The sequence below is a fragment of the Pseudophryne corroboree genome, unplaced genomic scaffold (assembly GCF_028390025.1).
Source record: "Pseudophryne corroboree isolate aPseCor3 unplaced genomic scaffold, aPseCor3.hap2 scaffold_2317, whole genome shotgun sequence".
NCBI lineage: Eukaryota > Metazoa > Chordata > Amphibia > Anura > Myobatrachidae > Pseudophryne > Pseudophryne corroboree.
In genome coordinates this window covers 34,394-60,000 of record NW_026968970.1, presented here as the reverse complement: position 1 = coordinate 60,000, position 25,607 = coordinate 34,394, and the positions used below count along the sequence as shown (strand labels likewise).

General features: G+C 47.7%; 1 protein-coding gene across 1 annotated transcript; it reads left to right on the top strand.

Moving 5' to 3' along the window:
* Positions 1-754: 754 nt before the first annotated feature.
* On the top strand, positions 755-25,380 carry LOC135010248 (gastrula zinc finger protein XlCGF53.1-like; the record flags this gene model as incomplete). Its single annotated transcript, XM_063952343.1, has 5 exons — positions 755-2,249; positions 4,220-4,411; positions 6,710-6,788; positions 6,907-7,004; positions 25,026-25,380. Coding segments are annotated over exons 1-5 (916 nt in total), but the record flags the coding sequence as incomplete, so codon positions are not given.
* Between the last annotated feature and the right edge of the window lie 227 nt (positions 25,381-25,607).

The window sequence follows — 25,607 nt, the reverse complement described above, 5'->3', positions numbered from 1 at the left end:
CTGTAGTGTTCTGTTATTATTACTCAAGAGGAGTAGCCTGTGGTGTCTTCTTCCTCTTCCTTTTCCTCCTCCTCTTTCCTGTTATTATTATTATACACGAGAAGCAGCCTGTGGTGTCCTGTTATAATTATTACTATTGTTATTATTATTAATATACAGGTGGGAGCAGCCTGTAGTGTCCTGTTATTATTTTACAGGGGGAGCAACCTCTGGTGCCATTTTATTATTATTATTATTATGCAGGAGGAGCAGCCTGTGGTGTACTGTTATTATTATTATTATTATACAGGGGGAGCAGCCTGTAGTGTCCTGTTATAATAATAATGATAATTATTATAATAATAATACAGGGGAAGCAGCCTGTAGTGTCCTATTATTATTATTATTATTATTATACAGGGGAGCAGCCTGTGGTGTCCTGTTATTATTTTTATTATTAATATTATACAGGGGGAGCAGCCTGTGGTGTCCTGGTGTTGTTATTATTATTATAATACAAGTTGAGCAGCCTGTTGGGTCCTGTTATTATTATACAGGGGGAGCAGCCTGTAGTGTTCTGTTATTATTATTCAAGAGGAGTAGCCTGTGGTGTCTTTTCATTCTTATTATTGTTATTATTATTATAATACAGAGGGAGCAGCCTGTGGTTTCCTGTTGTTGTTATTATAATAATAATAATAATAATACTACTACTACTACTACTACTACTACTACTACTACTACTACTACTACAGGGGGAGCGGACTGTGGTGTCCTGTTATTATTATTTTTTTTTTAGAGGAAGCAGCCTGTGGTGATAATACAGGGACATGACTGGGGGGTGAGGGGATCTGGGAGCATCACAGTGACATCACATATCTATAGTAATACAAGGACATGACTGGGGAGGTGAGGGGATCTGGGAGCGTCACTGTGGCATCACTTATATCTATAGTAATAATACAGGGACATGACTGGGGAGGTGAGGATCTGGGAGAGTCACAGTGACATCACTTATATCTATAGTAATAATACAGGAACATGACTGGGGAGATGAGGGATCTGGGAGTGTCACAGTGACATCACTAATATCTATAGTAATAATACAGGGACATGATTGGGGAGGTGAGGGGGACCTGGGAGTGTCACAGTGACAAGAGAAAGAAAGTAGACTTCTTTGTGGGTGCACTCTTGTGAAGAAATAATGAGATATTCTCAAAGAATAAAACTTCAACTTTTATTACAAATCATTAAGAAATTATTCAATCTCCTGAGAACAACTAATGTCTCCTGCCGCCTTTCCCCTGCCTGTCTCCTGCCGCCTTTCCCCTGCCTGTCTCCTGCCGCCTTTCCCTTGCCTGTCTCTTGCCGCCTTTCCCTTGCCTGTCTCTAGCCGCCTTTCCCTTGCCTGTCTCCTGCTGCCCTTCCCCTGCCTGTCTCTTGCCGCCTTTCCCTTGCCTGTCTCTTGCCGCCTTTCCCTTGCCTGTCTCTTGCCGCCTTTGCCTTGCCTGTCTCTTGCCGCCTTTCCCTTGCCTGTCTCTTGCCGCCTTTCCCTTGCCTGTCTCTTGCCGCCTTTGCCTTGCCTGTCTCCTGCCGCCTTTCCCTTGCCTGTCTCCTGCCGCCTTTCCACTGCCTGTCTCCTGCCACCTTTCCCCTGCCTATCTCCTGCTACCCCCTTGCCTGTCTCCTGCCACCTTTGCTACATCATCAGCTGGATGTGTAAAACCTGAGGTCACGGAGACTGTACACCGCAGCTCCATGAATGAGTCCATGAAATTTCCCTCAGGAGACCCTGTCCCTTCACAACCAATTCTCACCCTTACACCACTTCATGGCTGCAGCCATACTCGTCTGACAGCTCAGGACACATAAAGCACATGCTCCGTATGGGTCCTGCACATGAGCGGTGCACATCAGCTCATTGTGACTCCACCCACAATAGCGCTACACTCTAGATCAGGCCCACTAGGCAGTACAGCCTTATGGGGCTGGATCACAGGAACCTCTGAGACACTGACCAGGACTCTATGGCTGTGGGGATATAGGAGACTTAATGGCCGCTCTATTCCATATTTACTATGTTCCATGTGCAATATGTTTTATGTAATATATTTATTCCAGGAACTCCAGCTGTGGGGAACGGAGTCTTTACTACACATCACATGTTCTGTATTCTCTCTGATTCACTGAGGATGGATAAGGACAGGAGTCACAGGACTGAGAGGATAATAAATATCACCCTGGAAATCATCTACCTGCTGACTGGGGAGGTGAGAGGATCTGGGAGCGTCACAGTGACCTTATATCTATAGTAATAATACAGGGACATGACTGGGGAGGTGAGGGGATCTGGGAGTGTCACTGTGACATCACTTATATCTACAATAATAATACAGGGATGTCCCTGGGGAGGTGAGGGAATCGGAGCGTCACCGTGAGGTCACATATCTATAGTAATAATACAGGGATGTCCCTGGGGAGGTAGGGGGTCTTAGAGCATCACAGTAACATCACTTATATCTATAGTAATAATACAGGGACATGACTGGGGAGGTGAGGGGATTTTGAAGCATTACTGATAAGTAACTTATATCTATAGTAATAATACAGGGACTTGACTGTGGAGGTGGGGGGATCTTGGAGCGTCACAGTGACATCACTTATATCAATAGTAATAAAACAGGGACATGACTGGGGAGGTGAGGGGATCTGGTAGCGTCACAGTGATGTCACTTATAGCTATAGTAATAATACAGGGACATGACTGGGGAGGTAAGGGGATCTGGGAGCGGCGCAGTGATGTCACATATCTATAGCACTTACCACAGGGACATGACTGGGGAGGTGAGAACTGGAAGCGTTACAGTGACATCACTTATATTTATAGTATTAATACAGGGACATGACTTGGGGGGTGAGGTGATCTGGGAGTGTCACAGTGACATCACATATCTATAGTAATAATAAAGGGACGTGACTGGGGAGGTATGGGGATCTACAGTGATGTCACTTATATCTGTAGTAATTATACAGGGACATAACTGGGGAGGTGAGGGGATCTGGGAGTGTCACAGTGACATCACTTATATCTATAGTAATAATACAGGGACATGACTGGGGAGGTAATGGGATCTTGGAGCATCACTTTGACGTCACATATCTATAGCAATAATACAGGGACATGACTGGGGAGGTGAGGGGATTTGGGAGCGTCACAGTGATGTCACTTTTGTCTATAGTAATAACTGAAAACAAGGAAGAGAGAAGTTATTACATGATCTGTGGTAGCACCCCCTATCTATGTATTCACATATTATAGAACTGACATTAGGGTTTTTTCGACAAATAACCAACATTTGTAATTAATAGTAGAATCTACTTAAATTTAGTCTCCTGTGCAACAATATCCCTTTTCCCCTTCCCCCTTCAAATGCAGTCTATAGTAATAATACAGGGACATGACTGGGGAGGTGATGCGATCTGGGTGCGTCACAGTGACATCACTTATATCTATAGTAATAATTCCTGGACATGACTGCGGAGGTGAGGTGATCTGGGAGTGTCACTATAACATCACATATCTATAGTAATAATACAGGGCCATGACTGGGGAGGTGAGGGGGTCTGGGAGCGTCACAGTGACGTCACCTATATCTAAAGTAATTATACAAGGACATGACTGGGGAGGATCTGGGAGTGTCACAGTGACGTCACTTTTATATATAGTAATAATACAGGGGCATGACTGGGGAGATGAGGCAATCGGAGCATCATAGTGAGGTCACTTATATCTACAGTAATAATACAGGGACATGACTGGGGAGTTTGGGGGATCTGGGAGTGTCACAGTAAAATCACTTATATCTACAGTAATAATACGGGGACATGACTGAGGAGGTAAGGGGATCTGGGAGTGACACAGTGATGTCACATATCTATAGTAATAATACAGGGACCTGATTGGAGAGGTGAGAGGATCTGGGAATGTCACAGTGACATCACTTACATCTATAGTAATAATATAGGGACATGACTGGGGAGGTGCGGGGATCTGGGAGTGTCACAGTGACATCACATATCTATAGTAATAATACAGGGACATAACTGTGGAGGTGAGGGAATCTGGGAGTGTCACAGTGACGTCACTTATTTCTATAGTAATAATACAGGGACATGACTGGGGAGGTGAGGGGATCTGGGAGTGTATGTATTGATATATGATGTTTCCACCATTACACAGGATTACGCAATAGTGAAGAAGACATCCAATGAGTTTGAGACACCCAGCAGCCATCCCCGTGTATCAGGAGGACTGAGTGGAATCCAGAGCCCAATCACGGTGCCTCCACCTCACTCACTGACACATGAGAGACACAATGACAAGAAGATCCTGGAACTCACCAACAAGATCATTCAGTTGCTGACTGGAGAGGTGACTGCTGGGAATGGGACATTATACAGTAGCAACACGGGACGTGTCTGAACGATGACTGGAGAGGTGGCTGCTGGGAATGGGACATTATACAGTAACACCGGAGGACGTGTCTGGATGATGACTGGAGAGGTGACTGCAGGGAATGGAGCATTATACAGTAACACCAGGGGATGTGTCCGGGTGATGACTGGAGAGGTGACTGCTGGGAATGGGGCATTATACAGTAACACCAGGGGTTGTGTCTGGGTGATGACTGGAGAGGTGACTGCTGGGGATGGGATATATACAGTAACACCAGGGGATGTGTCCGGGTGATGACTGGAGAGGTGACTGATGGGAATGGGGCATTATACAGTAACACCAGGGAATGTGTCTGGGTGATGACTGGAGAGGTGACTGCTGGGAATAGGACATTATACAGTAACACCAGGGGATGTGTCTGGGTGATGACTGGAGAGGTGACTGCTGGGAATGGGACATTATACAGTAACACCAGGGCACGTGTCTGGGTGATGACTGGAGAGGTGACTGCTGGGAATGGGACATTATACAGTAACACCAGGGGACGTGTCTGGGTGATGACTGGAGAGGTGACTGCTGGGAATGGGGCATTATACAGTAACACCAGGGAACGTGTCTGGGTGATGACTGGAGAGGTGACTGCTGGGAATGGGACATTATACAGTAACACCAGGGGATGTGTCTGGGTGATGACTGGAGAGGTGACTGCTGGGAATGGGACATTATACAGTAACACCAGGGGATATGTCTGGGTGATGACTGGAGAGGTGACTGCTGGGAATGGGACATTATACAGTAACACTGGGGGATGTGTCTGGGTGATGACTGGAGAGGTGACTGCTGGGAATGGGGCATTATACTGTAACACCAGGGGATGTGTCTGGGTGATGACTGGAGAGGTGACTGCTGGGAATGGGGCATTATACAGTAACACCAGGGGACGTTTCTGGGTGATGACTGGAGAGGTGACTGCTGGGAATGGGGCATTATACAGTAACACCAGGGGACGTTTCTGGGTGATGACTGGAGAGGTGACTGCTGGGAATGGGACATTATACAGTAACACCAGGGGACATATCTGGGTGATGACTGGAGAGGTGACTGCTGGGAATGGGACATTCTACAGTAACACCAGGGGGTGTGTCTGGGTGATGACTGGAGAGGTGACTGCTGTGAATGGGTCATTATACAGTAACACCAGGGAATGTGTCTGGGTGATGACTGGAGAGGTGACTGCTGGGAATGGGACATTATACAGTAACACCGGGGGATGTGTCTGGGTGATGACTGGAGAGGTGACTGCTGGGAATGGGACATTATACAGTAACACCAGGGGATGTGTCTGGGTGATGACTGGAGAGGTGACTGCTGGGAATGGGGTATTATACAGTAACACCAGGGGACGTGTCTGGGTGATGACTGGAGAGGTGACTGCTGGGAATAGGGTATTATACAGTAACACCAGGGGATGTGTCTGGGTGATGACTGGAGAGGTGATTGCTGGGAATGGGACATTATACAGTAACACCAGGGGATGTGTCTGGGTGATGACTGGAGAGGTGACTGCTGGGAATAGGGTATTATACAGTAACACCAGGGGATGTGTCTGGGTGATGACTGGAGAGGTGATTGCTGGGAATGGGACATTATACAGTAACACCAGGGGACGTGTCTGAGTGATGACTGGAGAGGTGACTGCTAGGAATGGGGCATTATACAGTAACACCAGGGGATGTGTCTGTGTGATGACTGGAGAGGTGACTGCTGGGAATGGGGCAATGTACAGTAACACCAGGGGATGTGTCTGGGTGATGACTGGAGAGGTGACTGCTGTGAATGGGACATTATACAGTAACACCAGGGGACGTGTCTCGGTGATGACTGGAGAGGTGACTGCTGGGAATGGGACATTATACAGTAACACCAGGGGACATGTCTGGGTGATGACTGGAGAGGTGGCTGCTGGGAATGGGCATTATACAGTAACACCAGGGGATGTGTCTGGGTGATGACTGGAGAGGTGACTGCTGGGAATGGGACATTATACAGTAACACCAGGGGATGTGTCTGGGTGATGACTGGAGAGGTGACTGCTGGGAATGGGACATTATACAGTAACACCAGGGGTTGTGTCTGGGTGATGACTGGAGAGGTGGCTGCTGGGAATGGAACATTATACAGTAACACCAGGGGACGTGTCTGGGTGATGACTGTATCACTCTGTGTCAGGTTCCTATAAGGTGTCATGATGTCACTGTCTATGTCTCCATGCAGGAGGGGGAGTACATAGAGGAACACAGGGGTCTGTACAAGGACGTGATGATGGAGAATCACCGGCCCCTCACATCACTGGGTAAGAGGACACTGTCATGTATTGTACAGGGGAGAGCAGGTATGGGGGCCCCTATATACACACATCACCTGATAATCACATATATACACTGTACTCAGTCACTGTGTGTCTCCTACAGATGGACCCAGTAACAGAGATACCCCAGAGAGATGTCCTCGTCCCCTGTATTACCAGGATTGTACAGAGGAGAATCACAGGATCCCACAGGAGGATCAGGTAGGTGGGATTTAGGGTCTTGCCAATATACCAAAGTGACTATAGTCACTATATAATGTGTAGAGCAGCTGTGTGTGTCATTATATTTGTATTGTTTAATCTATTACTGAAATCAACAATTTCTCTGACGTCCTAGTGGATGCTGGGAACTCCGTAAGGACCATGGGGAATAGCGGCTCCGCAGGAGACTGGGCACAACTAAAGAAAGCTTTAGGACTACCTGGTGTGCACTGGCTCCTCCCACTATGACCCTCCTCCAGACCTCAGTTAGAATCTTGTGCCCGGCTGAGCTGGATGCACACTAGGGGCTCTCCTGAGCTCCTAGAAAGAAAGTATATTTTATGTTTTTTATTTTACAGTGAGACCTGCTGGCAACAGGCTCACTGCAATGAGGGACTAAGGGGAGAAGAAGCGAACCTACCTGCTTGCTGCTAGCTTGGGCTTCTTAGGCTACTGGACACCATTAGCTCCAGGGGGATTGACCGCAGGACCCGTCCTTGGTGTTCGGTCCCGGAGCCGCGCCGCCGTCCCACTTACAGAGCCAGAAGCAAGAAGAGGTCCGGAAAATCGGCGGCAGAAGACTTCAGTCTTCACCAAGGTAGAGCACAGCACTTCAGCTGTGCGCCATTGCTCCTCATGTACACTTCACACTCCGGTCACTGATGGGCCCCAAAGGCTATATATGTGATAAATACCCCTGCCAGAATCCATAAAAAAGCGGGAGAAAAGGCAGCGAAAAAGGGGCGGAGCTATCTCCCTCAGCACACTGGCGCCATTTTTTCTTCACAGTGCAGCTGGAAGACAGCTCCCCAGGCTCTCCCCTGTAGTTTTCAGGCTCAAAGGGTAAAAAAGAGAGGGGGGGGCACTAAATTTAGGCACAATTATGTGTATACAAGCAGCTATTGGGGGAAAAAAATCACTCAGTTATAGTGTTAATCCCTGCATTATATAGCGCTCTGGTGTGTGCTGGCATACTCTCTCTCTGTCTCCCCAAAGGACTTTGTGGGGTCCTGTCCTCAGTCAGAGCATTCCCTGTGTGTGTGCGGTGTGTCGGTACGGCTGTGTCGACATGTTTGAGGAGAAAGGTTATGTGGAGGCGGAGCAGATGCCAATAAATGTGATGTCGCCCCCTGTGGGGCCGACACCAGAGTGGATGGATAGGTGGAAGGTATTAACCGACAGTGTCAACTCCTTACATAAAAGGCTGGATGACGTAACAGCTGTGGCACAGACGGCTTCTCAGCCCGCGCCTGCCCAGGCGTCTCAAAGGCCATCAGGGGCTCAAAAACGCCCGCTCCCTCAGATGGCAGACACAGATGTCGACACGGAGTCTGACTCCAGTGTCGACGAGGTTGAGACATATACACAATCCACTAGGACCATCCGTAGCATGATCTCGGCAATAAAAAATGTGTTACACATTTCTGACATTAACCCAAGTACCACTAAAAAAAAGGGTTTTATGTTTGGGGAGAAAAAGCAGCCAGTGTTTCGTTCCCCCATCCGATGAGTGAATGAAGTGTGTGAAGAAGCGTGGGTTCCCCCGATAAGAACCTGGTAATTTCTAAAAAGTTACTGCTGGCGTACCCTTTCCCGCCAGAGGATAGGGCACGTTGGGAGATATCCCCTAGGGTGGATAAGGCGCTCACACGCTTGTCAAAAAAGGTGGCACTGCCGTCTCAGGATACCGCCACTTTAAAGGAGCCTGCTGATAAAAAGCAGGAGGCTATCCTGAAGTCTGTATATACACACTCAGGTACTATACTGAGACCTGCAATTGCTTCAGCATGAATAGTGCTGCTACAGCAGGGTCTGTTACCCTGTCAGATAATATTAATACCCTAGACAGGGATAATATTGTGCCAACGTAGAGCATATTAAAGACGTCGTCTTATATATGAGAGATGCACAGAGGGATATTTGCCGGCCGGCATCCAGAATTAATGCAATGTCCATTCTGCCAGGAGGGTATTAGAGACCCGGCAGTGGACAGGTGATGCTGACTTTAAAAGGCACATGGAGATTCTGCCTTATAAGGGTGAGAAATTGTTTGGGGATGGTCTCTGTGACCTCGTATCCACAGCAACAGCTGGGAAGTAAAATTTTTACCTCAGGTCTCCTCACAGCCTAAGAAAGCACTGTATTATCAGGTACAGTCCTTTCGGCTTCAGAAAAGCAAGCGGGCCAAAGGCGCTTCCTTTCTGCACAGAGACAAGGGAAGAAGGAAAAAGCTGCTCAGCCAGTTCCCAGGATCAAAAATCTTCCCCTGCTTCCTCTGAGTCCACCGCGTGACGCTGGGGCTCCACAGGTGGAGACAGGTGCGGTGGGGGCGCGTCTCGGGAACTTCGGGGACAAGGGGGCTTGCCCACAGGTGGATCCCTAGGTTCTCCAAGGAGTATCACAGGGATACAAGCTGGAGTTCGAGGCGACTCCCCCTCGCCGTTACCTCACATCAGCCTTGCCTGCTGCTCTCGGAGAAAGGGAGGTAGTACTGGCGGCAATTCACAAGCTGTACTTCCAGCAGGTGAAATCAAGGTACCCCTCCTTCAACAAGGAGGGTTCGGTGAGACCCATTCTAAAATTGAAATCCTTGAACACTTATATATGAAGGTTCAAGTTCAAGATGAAATCTCTCAGGGCGATTATTGCAAGCCTGGAGAATTTCAGGGTATCACTGGACATCATGGATGCTTACCTGCATGTCCCTATCTACCCTCCTCACCAGGGGTACCTCAAAATTGTGGTACAGGATTGTCATTACCAATTCCAGACTTTACCGTTGGTCTGTCCCCGGCACCGAGGGTATTTACCAAGGTAATGGCTGGAATAATTATCTCGTACTTGGACAATCTCCTTATAAAGGCGAGGTCCAGGGAGCAGTTGTTGGTCGGAGTAGCATTATCTCGGGAAGTGCTACGACAGCACGGCTGGATTCTGAATATTCCAAAGTCGCAGCTGGTTCCTACGACGAGTCTACTGTTCCATACTCTCCAACTGTACCTTTTTAATAGGTACAGTACCTTTTTTTAATGGTCTGTACCGATATTTGGCTCTCTAAACTTCCATTGAAAGTATAGGAAAAGGGGCGTGGCCACGCCCCCTTTATCCATAGCCACGCCCCTTTTCTAGTTTGTACCGATTTTTGTGTGTAAAATGTTGGAGGGTATGCTGTTCCTGGGTATGGTTCTGGACACAGACCAGAAATAAGTGTTTCTCCCGGAGGGGAAAGCCAAGGAGTTGTCATCTCTAGTCAGAGGCCTCCTGAAACCAAAACAGGTCTCGGTGCATCACTGCACGCGAGTCCTGGGAAAGATGGTAGCTTCTTACGAAGCAATTCCATTCGGCAGGTTCCATGCAAGAACTTTTCAGTGGGAACTTGTTGGACATGTGGTCCGGATCGCATCTTCAGATGCATCGGCTGATAACCCTGTCTCCAAGGACCAGGGTGTTTCTGCTGTGGTGGCTGCAGAGTGCTCATCTCTAAGAGGGCTGCAGATTTGGCATACAGGACTGGATCCTGGCGACCACGGATGCCAGCCTTCGAGGCTGGGAGGCAGTCACACAGGGAAGAAACTTCCAGGGACAAATCAGGAGATTTCCCTACATAAATATTTGGAACTGAGGGCCATTTACAATGCCCTAAGTCAGGCAAGACCCCTGCTTCAGAACCAGCCGGTACTGATCCAATCAGACAACATCACGGCAGTCGCCCATGTAAACTGACAGGGCGGTACAAGAAGCAGGATGGCGATGGCAGAAGCCACAAGGATTCTCCGATGGGTGGAAAATCACGTGTTAGCACTGTCAGCAGTGTTCATTCCGGGAGTGGACAACTGGGAAGCAGACTTCCTCAGAAGACACGACCTACACCCGGGAGAGTGGGGACTTCATCTAGAAGTCTTTCAACTGATTGTAAACTGTTGGGAAAAGCCACAGGTGGACATGATGGCGTCCCGCCTAAACAAAAAGCTAGAAAGATATTGCGCCAGGTCGAGAGACCCTTAGGCAATAGCTGTGGACGCTCTAGTGACACCGTGGGTGTACCAGTCGGTTTATGTGTTCCCTCCTATTCCTCTCATACCCAGGGTACTGAGGATAATAAGGAAAAGAGGAGTAAGAACTATACTCATTGTTCCAGATTGGCCAAGAAGAACTTGGTACCCGGAACTTCAAGAAATAATCTCAGAGGACCCATGGCCTCTACCGCTCAGACAGGTCCTGCTGCACCAGGCTTCCTGTCTGTTCCAAGACTTACCGCGGCTGCATTTGACGGCATGGCGGTTGAACGCCGGATCCTGAAGGAAAAGGGCATTCTGGAGAAAGTCATTCCTATGCTGATTAAAGCCAGGAAAGATGTAACTGTCAGGTCTCTGGGTTTGTCTGTCCCCGGCGGGGGCACTAGTGGGTCAGTGTTGGTGCGATGTACAAAGCGGGGAGGCAATATGAAAGTCTGGCGCATAAGCGCTGATGTTTATTACACAGGGATCACAGAGTGAATGGTATAGCAGTGAATGACTAACTGAAACCAGGCAATAAAGTAACAGTGATTGGTAACTGAATCCGAAACAACTGAAAAGTCTCTTGCAACAGAAATATATAGTGACTTGATGCTGAATGTAAATGAAATAAACAGAACTCTGGTAAGACTTGTAAAACACACAGTTTCTGTATAACAAAGTCCATATGGCCACACTAGGCCCAAGCAGGAGACAGTCTCTATGCAATGAGGTGATATACTTGCAGAGATGCACAGATGGTATGCAATTAGCAGTGCACAGGTAGTAATGAATGTAACACCTGAGGAGAGTCTCTTACTGCTTGATGAGCTGGTAACTGGCTGTGGATGAAGTCTGGAGGAAACAGGAGAGCTGAAGTGAGATGAGATGACAGGAGGTAACCACGGGGAATCGCTGGAAACAGGAACACAGGAGTCCGGAGAACAAGGCACACCGTATGTGACTCGTTGTCTGAGGCAATGTGAGTGAGCCACGGACTGGGAGTTATACCCATGGCTCTGCAGTCATTGGTCACTGAACTCTGGGTGGAGACACAGTGCTGGATTGCACACCCGGATCAGCTGAGTGCAGGAGTCATGGCAACGACCTCACAGGCAGGACGCCGGCACACAGCAGAATGCAGATAGGACCAGACTCAGGGGTACTCAGCAAGGCGGAAGATGACGCTTGCGGTCCATACACACATGCAGCCGCAACTGGGACCATGACCTCCGGAGGCCCGCACACCAGCGCGCTGGTATGTGAGACGTAGCAGAGCGCCGATTCCTGACAGTACCCCCTCCTTTATGGGTGGGCACCGAACACCCACGAGGCTTGGCAGGGAAGAGTCTGTGGAAGGCTTGGACCAACCGTGGAGCATGGACATCCGTGGCGTTAACCCAACTTCTCTCTTCAGGACCATATCCAGACCAGTCAATCAGGTATTGCAAATGACCATAACGATGTCGAGAGTCTAAGATCTTTTCCACCTCGTATTCCACGCCCCGATGAGTTTGTACCTTTGGAGCTGCTGGAAGCGTTCTCTGGAAACGATTGAGAATTAGTGGTCTGAGGAGAGAAATATGGAATGAGTTGGGAACTTTCAAAAAAGCAGGCAGTTTTAACTTATAAGCCACCGGATTAATAACACTTTCCACCGGGAATGGCCCAATAAACCGAGGAGCAAATTTCATTGATGGATCTCTGAGACGGAGATTTCGGGTAGATAACCAGACTTTGTCGCCCGGTTTTAAACTAGGAACTGCTCGTCTCTTTCGATCAGCAAACATTTTATATCGTTGAGAAACTTTTTTAAGAGATAAATGAATCTTCTTCCAAATTTGAGCGAACCGCTGAAGAGCAGAAGCAGCCGCAGGTACGTCTATGACGGGTAACTCTTGGAAATCAGGTACTCTAGGATGCTGTCCATAAACTGCGAAAAAAGTAGTTGTATCTGTAGAAGTATGATAACGAAAATTATGAGCAAACTCTGCCCAGGGCAATAATTCTACCCAGTCATCCTGTGAAGAAGAGATATACAGTCTCAAATAGGTCTCAAGCTCTTGATTTACCCTCTCTGTCTGCCCATTTGTTTGAGGGTGATAGGCCGTAGAGAATTTTAGTTTTACTTGTAGCGCAGAATACAGAGCCCTCCAGAACTTGGCCACAAACTGTACACCTCGGTCAGATATAATTTCTGTTGGAAGTCCATGTAACCTAAATATTTCGTGACAAAACAACTGTGCCAATTTTGGAGCAGAGGGTAACCCCATGAGTGGAATGAAGTGCGCCATTTTTGAGAACCTATTGACTACCACCCAGATTGTGTCATACCCTTTGGATGGAGGGAGATCTGAAATAAAATCCATCGATAAGTGAGACCAAGGGCGCCTGGGAATGGAATTGGGTAACAATTGGCCTGCGGGAGGCTGACGAGAAACTTTATGCTGAGCACATTTGGGACATGAAGCTATAAATTCTTGAATATCTATTTTCATTCGAGGCCACCAATACGTTTGGGACAGGAACTTGAAAGTCTTGAGAACCCCAGGGTGACCATTAAATTTGGACGTATGAGCCCAAGACAGGAGATTTGAACGAAGCTCTGGAGAGACAAACATCTTGCCTGGAGGTGGAACTTGCGACACCCCTGTAGCTGCGAAAACCACAGGATTTAATACTGGTCGAGCAGCCTGTTCTGAAGATTCCTCATCTGAGCTCATAGAGCGAGACAAAGCATCTGCTTTAACGTTTTGTGAGCCAGGCCTAAACATTAACTTAAAGTCAAAACGGGAAAAGAATAGGGCCCACCTTGCTTGCCGAGGATTCAGACACTGCGCAGCTTTCAGGTAAAGAAGGTTCTTGTGATCCGTGTAGATGGTAATAGGGAATCTCGTACCCTCCAGCAGATACCTCCATTCTTCAAGGGCCAATTTGATTGCCAACAGCTCCTGGTCACCGATGGTATAGTTAATTTCAGCGGGTGAGAACTTACGAGAGAAAAACCCACAGGGGTGAGTCTTACCATCAACGCCCACCTGGGACAGGACTGCGCCCACGCCAGCCGTTGAGGCATCTACTTCCAGGATGAAGGCCTTATTGACATCCGGCTGTTGTAACACAGGAGCTGAAATAAAAGCTTGTTTTATTTTATGAAAAGCAGACAGTGCAGCGTCAGACCATTGGGAAGGATTCCCTCCTTTCCGGGTAAGGCAGGTGATTGGAGCTATTAACGTAGAGAAGCCTTTAATAAACTTTCTGTAGTAATTAGCAAAGCCTATGAAATGTTGAACTGACTTGAGTGTTGTTGGAAGAGCCCAGCTCTCTATAGCTTCCAGTTTAGCTGGGTCCATTTGAAGATCTGTTCCGGAAATAATGTATCCCAAGAAAGATATTGAAGAAGCTTCAAATGTGCATTTGGACAGCTTGCCATACAGATGATTCTGTCGAAGACGTCGAAGAACCTCTTTTACTTGTTGGCGATGAGAACCTAAATCACGAGAGAATATCAAGATGTCATCGATGTTAGGCGCCGAGGGTCCGCTCGTCAGTGCGGCCGGCGCCTAGCAACGGGGACGCCACTGTCGGATCGTGTTCCCCGTTGCTGGGTCTAAGTTTATATCATCACTGGTTTCCTGGCTGTGTAGCATGCAGCTGCACGGCATGTTGTAATTATCACTCATCTGTTTCCCTGGCCATGCAGCTTGTCAGCTGCATGGCATTTAATCCAATCAGCCTCCAAACAGCTGATTGGAAGACTCTCTGTTAAAAGCACTCCCAGGACTCCTCACAGACGCCGGTGATAGCTTCCTGTTTGCCTGATTCTGCTGCAGAGAGAGTTCCCAGTCCCGGTCTGTTCGTTTGTTCCTGTTCTCAGTGATCCTGTACTCGGAAGTTACCATCTGTTCCTGGAGTCTGATCGAGCACCTTTAACATCTGGTGGCGTTCGTGAGTCGCGGCGCAGCCGTGTGTTGCGGCTTGTCCGCTACTATTTATTATTGTGTTTATTTTGAGTTCTGGAGCTTTGCGGAGGATTCCGCTTCCACAAGATCCACTCTGGTGTCCAGCGGTGCCGGATAGGAGTGTCGGATCCGTGGATCTTTGGTTGTCCTTTTCCCTGGCGGCTAGTCCGCACATACCTTTTGATTTAGTTTAGTTAGCTTGTAACCCCTGGCTTGGTTGCTTAGTCAGAGGGCCCCTTGTTATCACCCTGTCTCGGACTTCCCCTTGTCTCCCATTAAGACCTGCGGGGGCATCGGGGTTGGGCAGACATAATCCGCCCTTCGAACGCGGCTGCCATGGGCTCAAGCAACCATAGTCTCGCAGGGGATTTCTGATAACACGGGCGAGACAACGGAGTTAGGGCGCCAGGGGTTACTAGGCTCTCCAGCTCCCACAACCTGTATTTCATTCCTGTACTCAGATCTCTGCCATAAGATCTTCTCCAGTCTGGAGTACAGGAATCGTAACATTATCACCGGCCAGACAAAAGAAAAAATTTTCAACAGGAGTTAATTTTTTCACTTATCCAGTTGGGAGAATTTTGTCGGCCTCATGAATCCCACCAGTGTTGGGCCAAATCCTGGCCAGTTTTTGATTCAGGAACTTACCCAGATGGTTCAGGATCTGTCCCTCCGGGTAAGCTCACAGGAAGATCTGTTACGGACTTCCCCGAGGGTCATCCCTGAACCAAAAATGCATCTGCCTGACCGTTTTTCTGGGGATAGAAAACAGTTTTTTAATTTTAAAGAGTCTTGTAAACTGTATTTTCGTTTAAGACCAGTTTCCTCAGGTACGGAGGCTCAGCGGGTTGGAATTATAATTTCTCTGCTTCAGGGGGATCCTCAGACCTGGGCTTTTGGTTTAAAGACAGACGATCCGGCCTTATCGTCTGTAGACGCCTTTTTGAAATCTTTAGGGCTATTGTATGACGACCCTGATAGAGAGGCATCCGCAGAAAGTCAGTTGCGTGCTCTAAGACAGGGTAGGAATCCTGCAGAGAATTATTGTACAGAGTTTCGCCGTTGGTCGAACGACTGTGGCTGGAATGATCCTGCCCTGCGCAGTCAGTTTCGCCTCGGCTTATCTGAATCTATAAAAGACAGCCTCCTTCAGTATCCCGCTCCTGAGAACCTTGATAAACTCATGGAGCTCTCTATTAAAATAGATCGTAGGCTCAGAGAGCGGAGGACTGAGAAAGGGGCATCTGTAGTTTCTTTTCCCTGTGTTTCTTCCGTTCCGGTAGACATGGAGGAGCCTATGCAGATTGGTCTCTCCAAATTGTCTCCGGAAGAAAGAACCAGGAGGCAAAATTCTGGTCTGTGTTTGTACTGCGGAGGTAAGGGACATTTTGCCCGTAGTTGCCCAAACAAGTCGGGAAACTTCCTGACCAAGTGAATAGTGAGGGGGTTCACTTTGGTCTACAGCTCATCTCCTCAAATAATTCACTATTGGTTCCTGCTAAAGTTTCTTTTGACAGCCTCTGTTCCTCGGTCTCTGCTTTTGTGGACAGTGGAGCTGCAGGAAACTTTATGGACTTAACATGGGCCAAGGCCTTAGGTATTCCTCAGTTAACCTTAAGTAGGTGTATCACCATGCATGGTTTAGATGGGAGTCCCTTATCCAATGGGGTTATTTCTCTATGTACACCTCCTGTTTTGCTCTCGGTGGGAGCTCTACATTCTGAAAAGATTGAGTTTTTTCTTACCCATTGTCCAGCAGTTCCTGTGGTTCTGGGTCACCCTTGGCTGGCCTTTCATAATCCCATCATAGATTGGCAGTCTGGGGAGATCCTACAATGGAGTACCATCTGTGATAAAGAATGTATTACACTTCCTATCCGAGTAGCTGCTGCCAGGTCCGCACATATTCCTGGAGAATACCAAGATTTTTTGGATGTGTTTTCCAAGGGCAATGCGGATATTTTGCCTCCCCATAGGCCTTATGATTGTACCATTGAGTTAATTCCTGGTGCCACGTTGCCTAAAGGAAGGTTATATGCATTGTCTGGTCCTGAAACTGTGGCCATGAATGAGTATGTGAAAGAAAGTCTTGAGAAAGGGTTTATCAGGCCATCTAAATCCCCTTTAAGTGCAGGTTTTTTCTTCGTAGAGAAGAAGGATGGTTCCCTCAGACCCTGCATTGACTTTCGAGCCCTGAATAAAATCTCAGTAAAGAATACTTACCCTCTGCCTCTGATCTCTGTCCTCTTTGATCAGCTACGTTCGGCTGTTATTTTTTCTAAGATTGACCTGAGAGGAGCATATAATCTCATTAGAATCAGATCAGGGGATGAGTGGAAAACGGCATTCAGTACTCAATCAGGTCACTATGAGTATCTGGTCATGCCATTCGGCCTATCTAACGCTCCGGCAGTCTTTCAGGATCTCATTAATGATGTGCTCCGTGAGTTTCTGGTAAGATTCGTTGTGGTCTATTTAGACGACATTTTGATTTATTCTGACTCTATAGAACAACATGTTACCCAGGTGCGTCAGGTACTTAAGAAATTACGTGAAAATCACTTGTATGCCAAACCGGAGAAGTGTGAATTTCACGTCACGGAGGTATCCTTTTTAGGGTACATTATTTCCCCTCGGGGATTCCGAATGGAACCTAAGAAGCTCCAAGCCATCCTGAGTTGGGCGCAACCCACCAACTTAAAAGCAATTCAGCGCTTTTTAGGGTTTGCAAACTACTATAGAAGGTTTATTCACTCTTTCTCTGACATAGTTGCTCCCATTGTGGCACTCACTAAGAAGGGAGCAGATCCTACCAATTGGTCATGTGAAGCTAAAGTATCTTTTCAGGCCTTGAAACAAGCCTTTGTCTCAGCCCCTGTCCTTAGACATCCCAACCCAGAATTGCCTTTCATCGTTGAGGTAGATGCCTCGGAGGTTGGTGTAGGGGCTATCCTTTCTCAGAAGGATCCAGATTCCCTTGAGTTACATCCTTGTGCCTTTATGTCCAGGAAATTCTCATCTGCTGAATCCAACTACGATGTTGGTAATCGGGAGTTGCTGGCTATTAAATGGGCTTTTGAGGAGTGGAGACATTGGCTTGAAGGAGCGACCCATACCATTTCTGTTTTGACGGATCACAAAAATCTTCAATACATTGAATCAGCTAAGCGACTGAATGCCCGACAGGCTCGTTGGGCTTTATTTTTCACTCGTTTCAAATTCATTATCACCTTCAGACCTGGTTCCAAGAATACCAAGGCAGATGCCCTCTCACGCAGTTTTCTTCCCGTTCAAGACAACAGTCCGGTTACTCTCATACTTCCGCCTTCAGTCATTCAGGCAGGTCTCACACAGGATGTTTTTTCTCAATTGAAGCTGCTTCAACATCAAGCTCCGGGAAATACTCCTGCTGGCTGTCTTTTTGTTCCTGAGTTTTTGAGAGCAACTGTTTTGGAGGAATTTCATGATAGCAAAGTTGCAGGGCATCTGGGAGTCGCTAAAACTTTTGAATTGGTATCCCGCTCAGTGTGGTGGCCTGGTCTTTCTAAAGACATTAAAGAGTTTGTTGTTTCGTGTCAGGTCTGTGCACAGCATAAAGTTCCCCGTTCTTTGCCTATTGGTCAACTTATGCCATTGAATGTTCCCCTTAGACCATGGTCGCATATCTCCATGGATTTTGTGGTGGATCTCCCTCTGTCAGCTGGATGCACAGTCATATGGGTGGTAGTGGACCGTTTTAGTAAGATGGCTCATTTTATTGGTCTTCCCCGATTGCCATCTGCCCAGGGATTGGCAGTCTTGTTCCTCCGTCATGTTTTCAGACTCCATGGGTTACCCACTGATATTGTTTCTGACAGGGGTCCACAATTCATTGCACAGTTTTGGAAGTCTTTTTGTGCTTCGTTAAAAATGAAATTATCATTAACCTCCGGTTATCATCCACAATCAAATGGACAGACTGAGCGAGTGAACCAATCCTTAAAACAATATTTGCGTTTGTACTCGGCCAAACTCCAAAATGACTGGTCTGAGTTTCTTCCATTGGCAGAGTTTGCTTATAATAATGCCTGTCATTCCTCCACCAATGTGTCTCCATTTTTTGCAGTTTTTGGTTTCCACCCCAGAGCTAATTCATTTTTCCAACATTCCTCTGTCTCCTCTCTGGCCCTGACCTCTCATCTTAAACTTATTTGGAAAAAAGTGCACATAGCTCTCAGAAAAGCAGCTTTCAGGGAAAAAGATTTTTCGGACAGGTTCCGGCGGCCGTGCACTTTTAGAGTAGGAGACAGGGTGTGGCTGTCGACTCGCAATATCAAACTTCGACAAACCTCAGCCAGATTGGGTCCTAGATTTATTGGACCATTTCTCATTATCAAAAAAGTCAATCCAGTTGCTTTCCGGTTACAGCTACCAAAAACGTTACGGATCGGAAATACCTTCCATTGCTCTTTGCTCAAACTATATGTTTCATCTAGCAGATTTCCTCGTAAAAAACCTCAGGGGAGATCACCAGTTAATGTACAGGGTCAGCAGGAGTTCGTGGTTGAGAAGGTTCTCGATTCCAAGTTGTCCCGGGGTCGGCTTTATTTTTTGGTGCATTGGAGAGGTTATGGTCCTGAGGAAAGGTCGTGGGTCCTAGATGAGGACCTTCATGCCCCAAGGCTCAAAAGGGCATTTTTTCAAGAATTTCCTCAGAAACCCGGATTTAGGGGTTCCTTGACCCCTCCTCAAGGGGGGGGTACTGTTAGGCGCCGAGGGTCCGCTCGTCAGTGCGGCCGGCGCCTAGCAACGGGGACGCCACTGTCGGATCGTGTTCCCCGTTGCTGGGTCTAAGTTTATATCATCACTGGTTTCCTGGCTGTGTAGCATGCAGCTGCACGGCATGTTGTAATTATCACTCATCTGTTTCCCTGGCCATGCAGCTTGTCAGCTGCATGGCATTTAATCCAATCAGCCTCCAAACAGCTGATTGGAAGACTCTCTGTTAAAAGCACTCCCAGGACTCCTCACAGACGCCGGTGATAGCTTCCTGTTTGCCTGATTCTGCTGCAGAGAGAGTTCCCAGTCCCGGTCTGTTCGTTTGTTCCTGTTCTCAGTGATCCTGTACTCGGAAGTTACCATCTGTTCCTGGAGTCTGATCGAGCACCTTTAACATCTGGTGGCGTTCGTGAGTCGCGGCGCAGCCGTGTGTTGCGGCTTGTCCGCTACTATTTATTATTGTGTTTATTTTGAGTTCTGGAGCTTTGCGGAGGATTCCGCTTCCACAAGATCCACTCTGGTGTCCAGCGGTGCCGGATAGGAGTGTCGGATCCGTGGATCTTTGGTTGTCCTTTTCCCTGGCGGCTAGTCCGCACATACCTTTTGATTTAGTTTAGTTAGCTTGTAACCCCTGGCTTGGTTGCTTAGTCAGAGGGCCCCTTGTTATCACCCTGTCTCGGACTTCCCCTTGTCTCCCATTAAGACCTGCGGGGGCATCGGGGTTGGGCAGACATAATCCGCCCTTCGAACGCGGCTGCCATGGGCTCAAGCAACCATAGTCTCGCAGGGGATTTCTGATAACACGGGCGAGACAACGGAGTTAGGGCGCCAGGGGTTACTAGGCTCTCCAGCTCCCACAACCTGTATTTCATTCCTGTACTCAGATCTCTGCCATAAGATCTTCTCCAGTCTGGAGTACAGGAATCGTAACAATCGAGGTAAACTACCACACATATATTCATAGTGGCCGTCACGAGTATTGAAGGCGGTTTTCCACTCATCACCACTTCGAATCCTGATAAGATTATAAGCCCCGCGAAGATCCAGTTTCGTGAAGATGGACGCACCTCTAACTCTGTCGAACAACTCTGTGATGAGAGGTAACGGGTAGCTATTTTTAATCGTGATGTCATTTAAACCCCGATAATCGATACAGGGACGAAGTCCTCCATCTTTCTTCTTGACGAAGAAGAATCCAGCACCAGCTGGGGAAGAGGATGGACGGATGAACCCTTTCTGTAAATTTTCTTTAATGTATACACTCATTGCTTGGGTCTCTGGAACTGAAAGAGGGTATGTACGCCCTCTAGGCAGCTTGCTCCCTGGAACCAAATCAATGGGACAATCCCACTCTCGATGGGGAGGCAAGACATCCGCTGCTTTCTCACTGAAGACGTCAGTGAATTCCTGATAGGCCTCCGGAAGGCCAGACTGAGACTTTACACTTGAAGACTTGATTGGAAGTACTTGAGCCAGACATGACTGATGACAAGGGGAACTCCATGCTGTTAACTGTAGTGTAGACCAGTCAAATTGCGGATTGTGCAATTGAAGCCAAGGCATACCCAGTACGATCTCATAGCCAGCTTTAGGTATAACCAGGAACTCAATAAGCTCGGAATGCAGGAAGCCTACTCCCAGAACCACTGGCTTGGTTTGCTGAATGATGGAACCTTCAGGAATACGGCTTCCGTCCACGGCAGTGAGATATACTGGACGACACAGTTTAGACACTGGGAGATGAAGTCTATCCACTGCAGCTTGTGTGATAAAATTCCCAGCAGCACCACAATCCACTAAGGCGGACAGAGACTGGAGTCCATCTGGCATTTCCAAAGTGACAGGTAGTGTAAGGTCTTGAAAAGAAGGAGCTTTACTCAAGGTCCCTAACTTGACTCCTCCTCTGGCGTATCCCGACCGAGCAGGACAGGAACCAATCAGATGACCAGCAGCAGCACAATAGAGACACAGTCTTTCCTTTAATCTTCTGGACCGCTCCTCAGGTGTTAAACGAAACTTGTTTACCTGCATGGGTTCATCAGCAATAATAGGTAGAGACTGTACAGGAGACATAGCTCGGTGCTTGCGAAGATCACCTCGAGAGCGTTCACAGGCTCGCTCGCGTAAACGTAGATCCAACTTGACGCATAGGGAAATTAGAGCTTCCAGTTGCTCTGGCAAGTCTCGGGTAGTCAACTCATCCTTTATGCGGTCAGAGAGACCATGCCAGAAGGCGGCAACCAATGCCTGGTTGTTCCACTTTACCTCCGATGCCAATGTCTGGAACTGGATAACGTACTGACCCACAGTACGTGTTCCCTGGCGGATCTGAAGGAGGTCTGAAGAAGCAGAGGTCGTACGCCCAGGTTCGTCAAAGATGCGTCGGAATGTGGCAACAAACTCTGTATAGTTGTTCAACAAAGCATCTGCTCGCTCCCACAGCGGAGAGACCCAGTTCAGGGCAGAGCCAGCTAAAAGAGAAACAATATAAGCAACCTTTGTTCTAGGTGTTGGAAAGTTCTGTGGTTGCAACTCAAAATGAACCTCGCATTGATTCAAAAATCCACGACACATCTTAGCATTACCATCAAATTTACTTGGAGTAGGTAGATGGATGTGAGACATTGGAACAGGAGCAACTGGAGAGCTAGAAACTGTGGAACTAGGAACAGGAGCAGAAACTGATGAGGACACTGAAGAAACTGAAGTTGGAAATGACTGTTGCAGAGTATCTAGACGAGAAGACATTTCTTGCAGAAATTGTATAATCTGCTGCTGCGCAGCCTCTTGACCATCTAGTCGTGACACTAAGCCTTGGAGTGTCCCTGACCCCACACTCTGACCACCGTCCGAGTCCATGGCCTCAGACAAACTGTCAGGTCTCTGGGTTTGTCTGTCCCCGGCGGGGGCACTAGTGGGTCAGTGTTGGTGCGATGTACAAAGCGGGGAGGCAATATGAAAGTCCGGCGCATAAGCGCTGATGTTTATTACACAGGGATCACAGAGTGAATGGTATAGCAGTGAATGACAAACTGAAACCAGGCAATAAAGTAACAGTGATTGGTAACTGAATCCGAAACAACTGAAAAGTCTCTTGCAACAGAAATATAAAGTGACTTGATGCTGAATGTAAATGAAATAAACAGAACTCCGGTAAGACTTGTAAAACACACAGTTTCTGTATAACAAAGTCCATATGGCCACACTAGGCCCAAGCAGGAGACAGTCTCTATGCAATGAGGTGATATACTTGCAGAGATGCACAGATGGTATGCAATTAGCAGTGCACAGGTAATAATGAATGCAACACCTGAGGAGAGTCTCTTACTGCTTGATGAGCTGGTAACTGGCTGTGGATGAAGTCTGAAGAAAACAGGAGAGCTGTAGTGAGATGAGATGACAGGAGGTAACCACGGGGAATCGCTGGAAACAGGAACACAGGAGTCCGGAGAACAAGGCGCACCGTATGTGACTCGTTGTCTGAGGCAATGTGAGTGAGCCACGGACTGGGAGTTATACCCATGGCTCTGCAGTGATTGGTCACTGAACTCTGGGTGGAGACACAGTGCTGGATTGCACACCTGGATCAGCTGAGTGCAGGAGTCATGGCAACGACCTCACAGGCAGGACGCCGGCACACAGCAGAATGTACATAGGACCAGACTCAGAGGTACTCAGCAAGGCGGAAGATGACGCTTGCGGTCCATACACACATGCAGCCGCAACTGGGGGCATGACCTCCGGAGGCCTGCACACCAGCGCGCTGGTAGGTGAGACGTAGCAGAGCGCCGATTCCTGACAGTAACTGCAAAACACTATCACCGCATATGGCGAAAATATGTTGCGTGGTGCGAGGCCAGGAAGGCCCCAACAGAGGAATTTCAGCTGGGTCGATTTCTGCACTTCCTACAGGCAGGAGTGCCTATGGGCCTAAAATTGGGTTCCATTAAGGTACAGATCTCTACTCTGTCGATTTTCTTCCAGAAAGAACTGGCTTCTCTGCCTGAAGTTCAGACATTTGTCAACGTAGTGCTGCATATTCAGCCCCCCTTTTGTGCCTCCAGTGGCACTTTGGGATCTCAACGTGGTGTTGGGTTTCCTAAAGTCACATTGGTTTGAGCCACTCAAAACCGTGGATTTAAAATATCTCACGTGGAAAGTGGTCATGCTGTTGGCCTTGGCTTCGGCCAGGCGTGTGTCAGAATTGGTGGTTTTATCATGTAAAAGCCCTTATCTGATTTTTCATGTTGATAGGGCAGAATTGCGGACTCGTCCCAAATTCCTCCCTAAGGTGGTATCAGCTTTTCATTTGAACCACCCTATTGTGGTGCCTGCGGCTACTAAGGACTTGGAGGATTCCAAGTTACTGGACGTAGTCAGGGCCTTGAAAACTTATGTTTCCAGGACGGCTGGAGTCAGAAAAACTGACTCGCTGTTTATTCTGTATGCACCCGACAAGGTGGGTGCTCCTGCTTCAAAGCAGACTATTGCTCGCTGGATTTGTAGCACAATTCAGCTGGCGCATTCTGCGGCTGGACTGCAGCATCCTAAATCTGTAAAAGCCCGTTCCACGAGGAAGGGGGGCTCTTCTTGGGCGGCTGCCCGAGGGGTCTCGGCTTTACAACTTTGCCGAGCTGCTACTTGGTCAGGGTCAAACACGTTTGCAAAATTCTACAAATTTGATACCCTGGCTGAGGAGGACCGTGAGTCTCTCATTCGGTGCTACAGAGTCATCCGCACTCTCCCGCCCGTTTGGGAGCTTTGGTATAATCCCCATGGTCCTTACGGAGTTCCCAGCATCCACTAGGACGTCAGAGAAAATAAGATTTTACTCACCGGTAAATCTATTTCTCGTAGTCCGTAGTGGATGCTGGGCGCCCATCCCAAGTGCGGATTGTCTGCAGTACTTGTATATAGTTATTGCCTAACTAAAGGGTTATTGTTGTGAGCCATTTGTTGAGAGGCTCAGTTATATTTCATACTGTTAACTGGGTATAGTATCACGAGTTATACGGTGTGATTGGTGTGGCTGGTATGAGTCTTACCCGGTATTCAAAATCCTTCCTTATTGTGTCAGCTCTTCCAGGCACAGTATCCTAACTGAGGTCTGGAGGAGGGTCATAGTGGGAGGAGCCAGTGCACACCAGGTAGTCCTAAAGCTTTCTTTAGTTGTGCCCAGTCTCCTGCGGAGCCGCTATTCCCCATGGTCCTTACGGAGTTCCCAGCATCCACTACGGACTACGAGAAATAGATTTACCGGTGAGTAAAATCTTATTTTTACAATCTTTTATTAATGGTTTACATAGGGTGAAGCCCAATTAAATAATATTAAAGTCATAGATACAGAGGGAGAAGAAGAGATCTATGTGACTGATATAAAGACAGAAGATATAGAGGGACAAGAAGAGATCTATGTGACTGATATAAAGGCAGAAGATATAGAGGGAGAAGAAGAGACGTATGTGACTGATATAAAGGCAGAAGATATAGAGAGAGAAGAAGAGACGTATGTGACTGATATGAAGGCAGAAGATATAGAGGGAGAAGAAGAGACGTATGTGACTGATATAAAGGCAGAAGATATAGAAGGAGAAGAAGAGACGTATGTGAGGGGTGATCAGCAGTGTAAGAAGGAGGAGAATCCTACAGATATCAGCACAGGTGAGTAATAAACCCTTATTACATAAAAGAGTCACATATTCTCCTTCCTCAGTCACTACAGCAATCGCTTATCCTACACCCTCCTCTGTCAGTACAAACTAATGTGGAATATGTATTTTCCCAGTGAGAGAGTCAGGAGCCATCAGCCCCTATTATACTCCTGCTTTCCCCCTCACATCATGTCACTGTGTGTTACCATCCCAGATATCTGACCAGTCTCCTCCCCA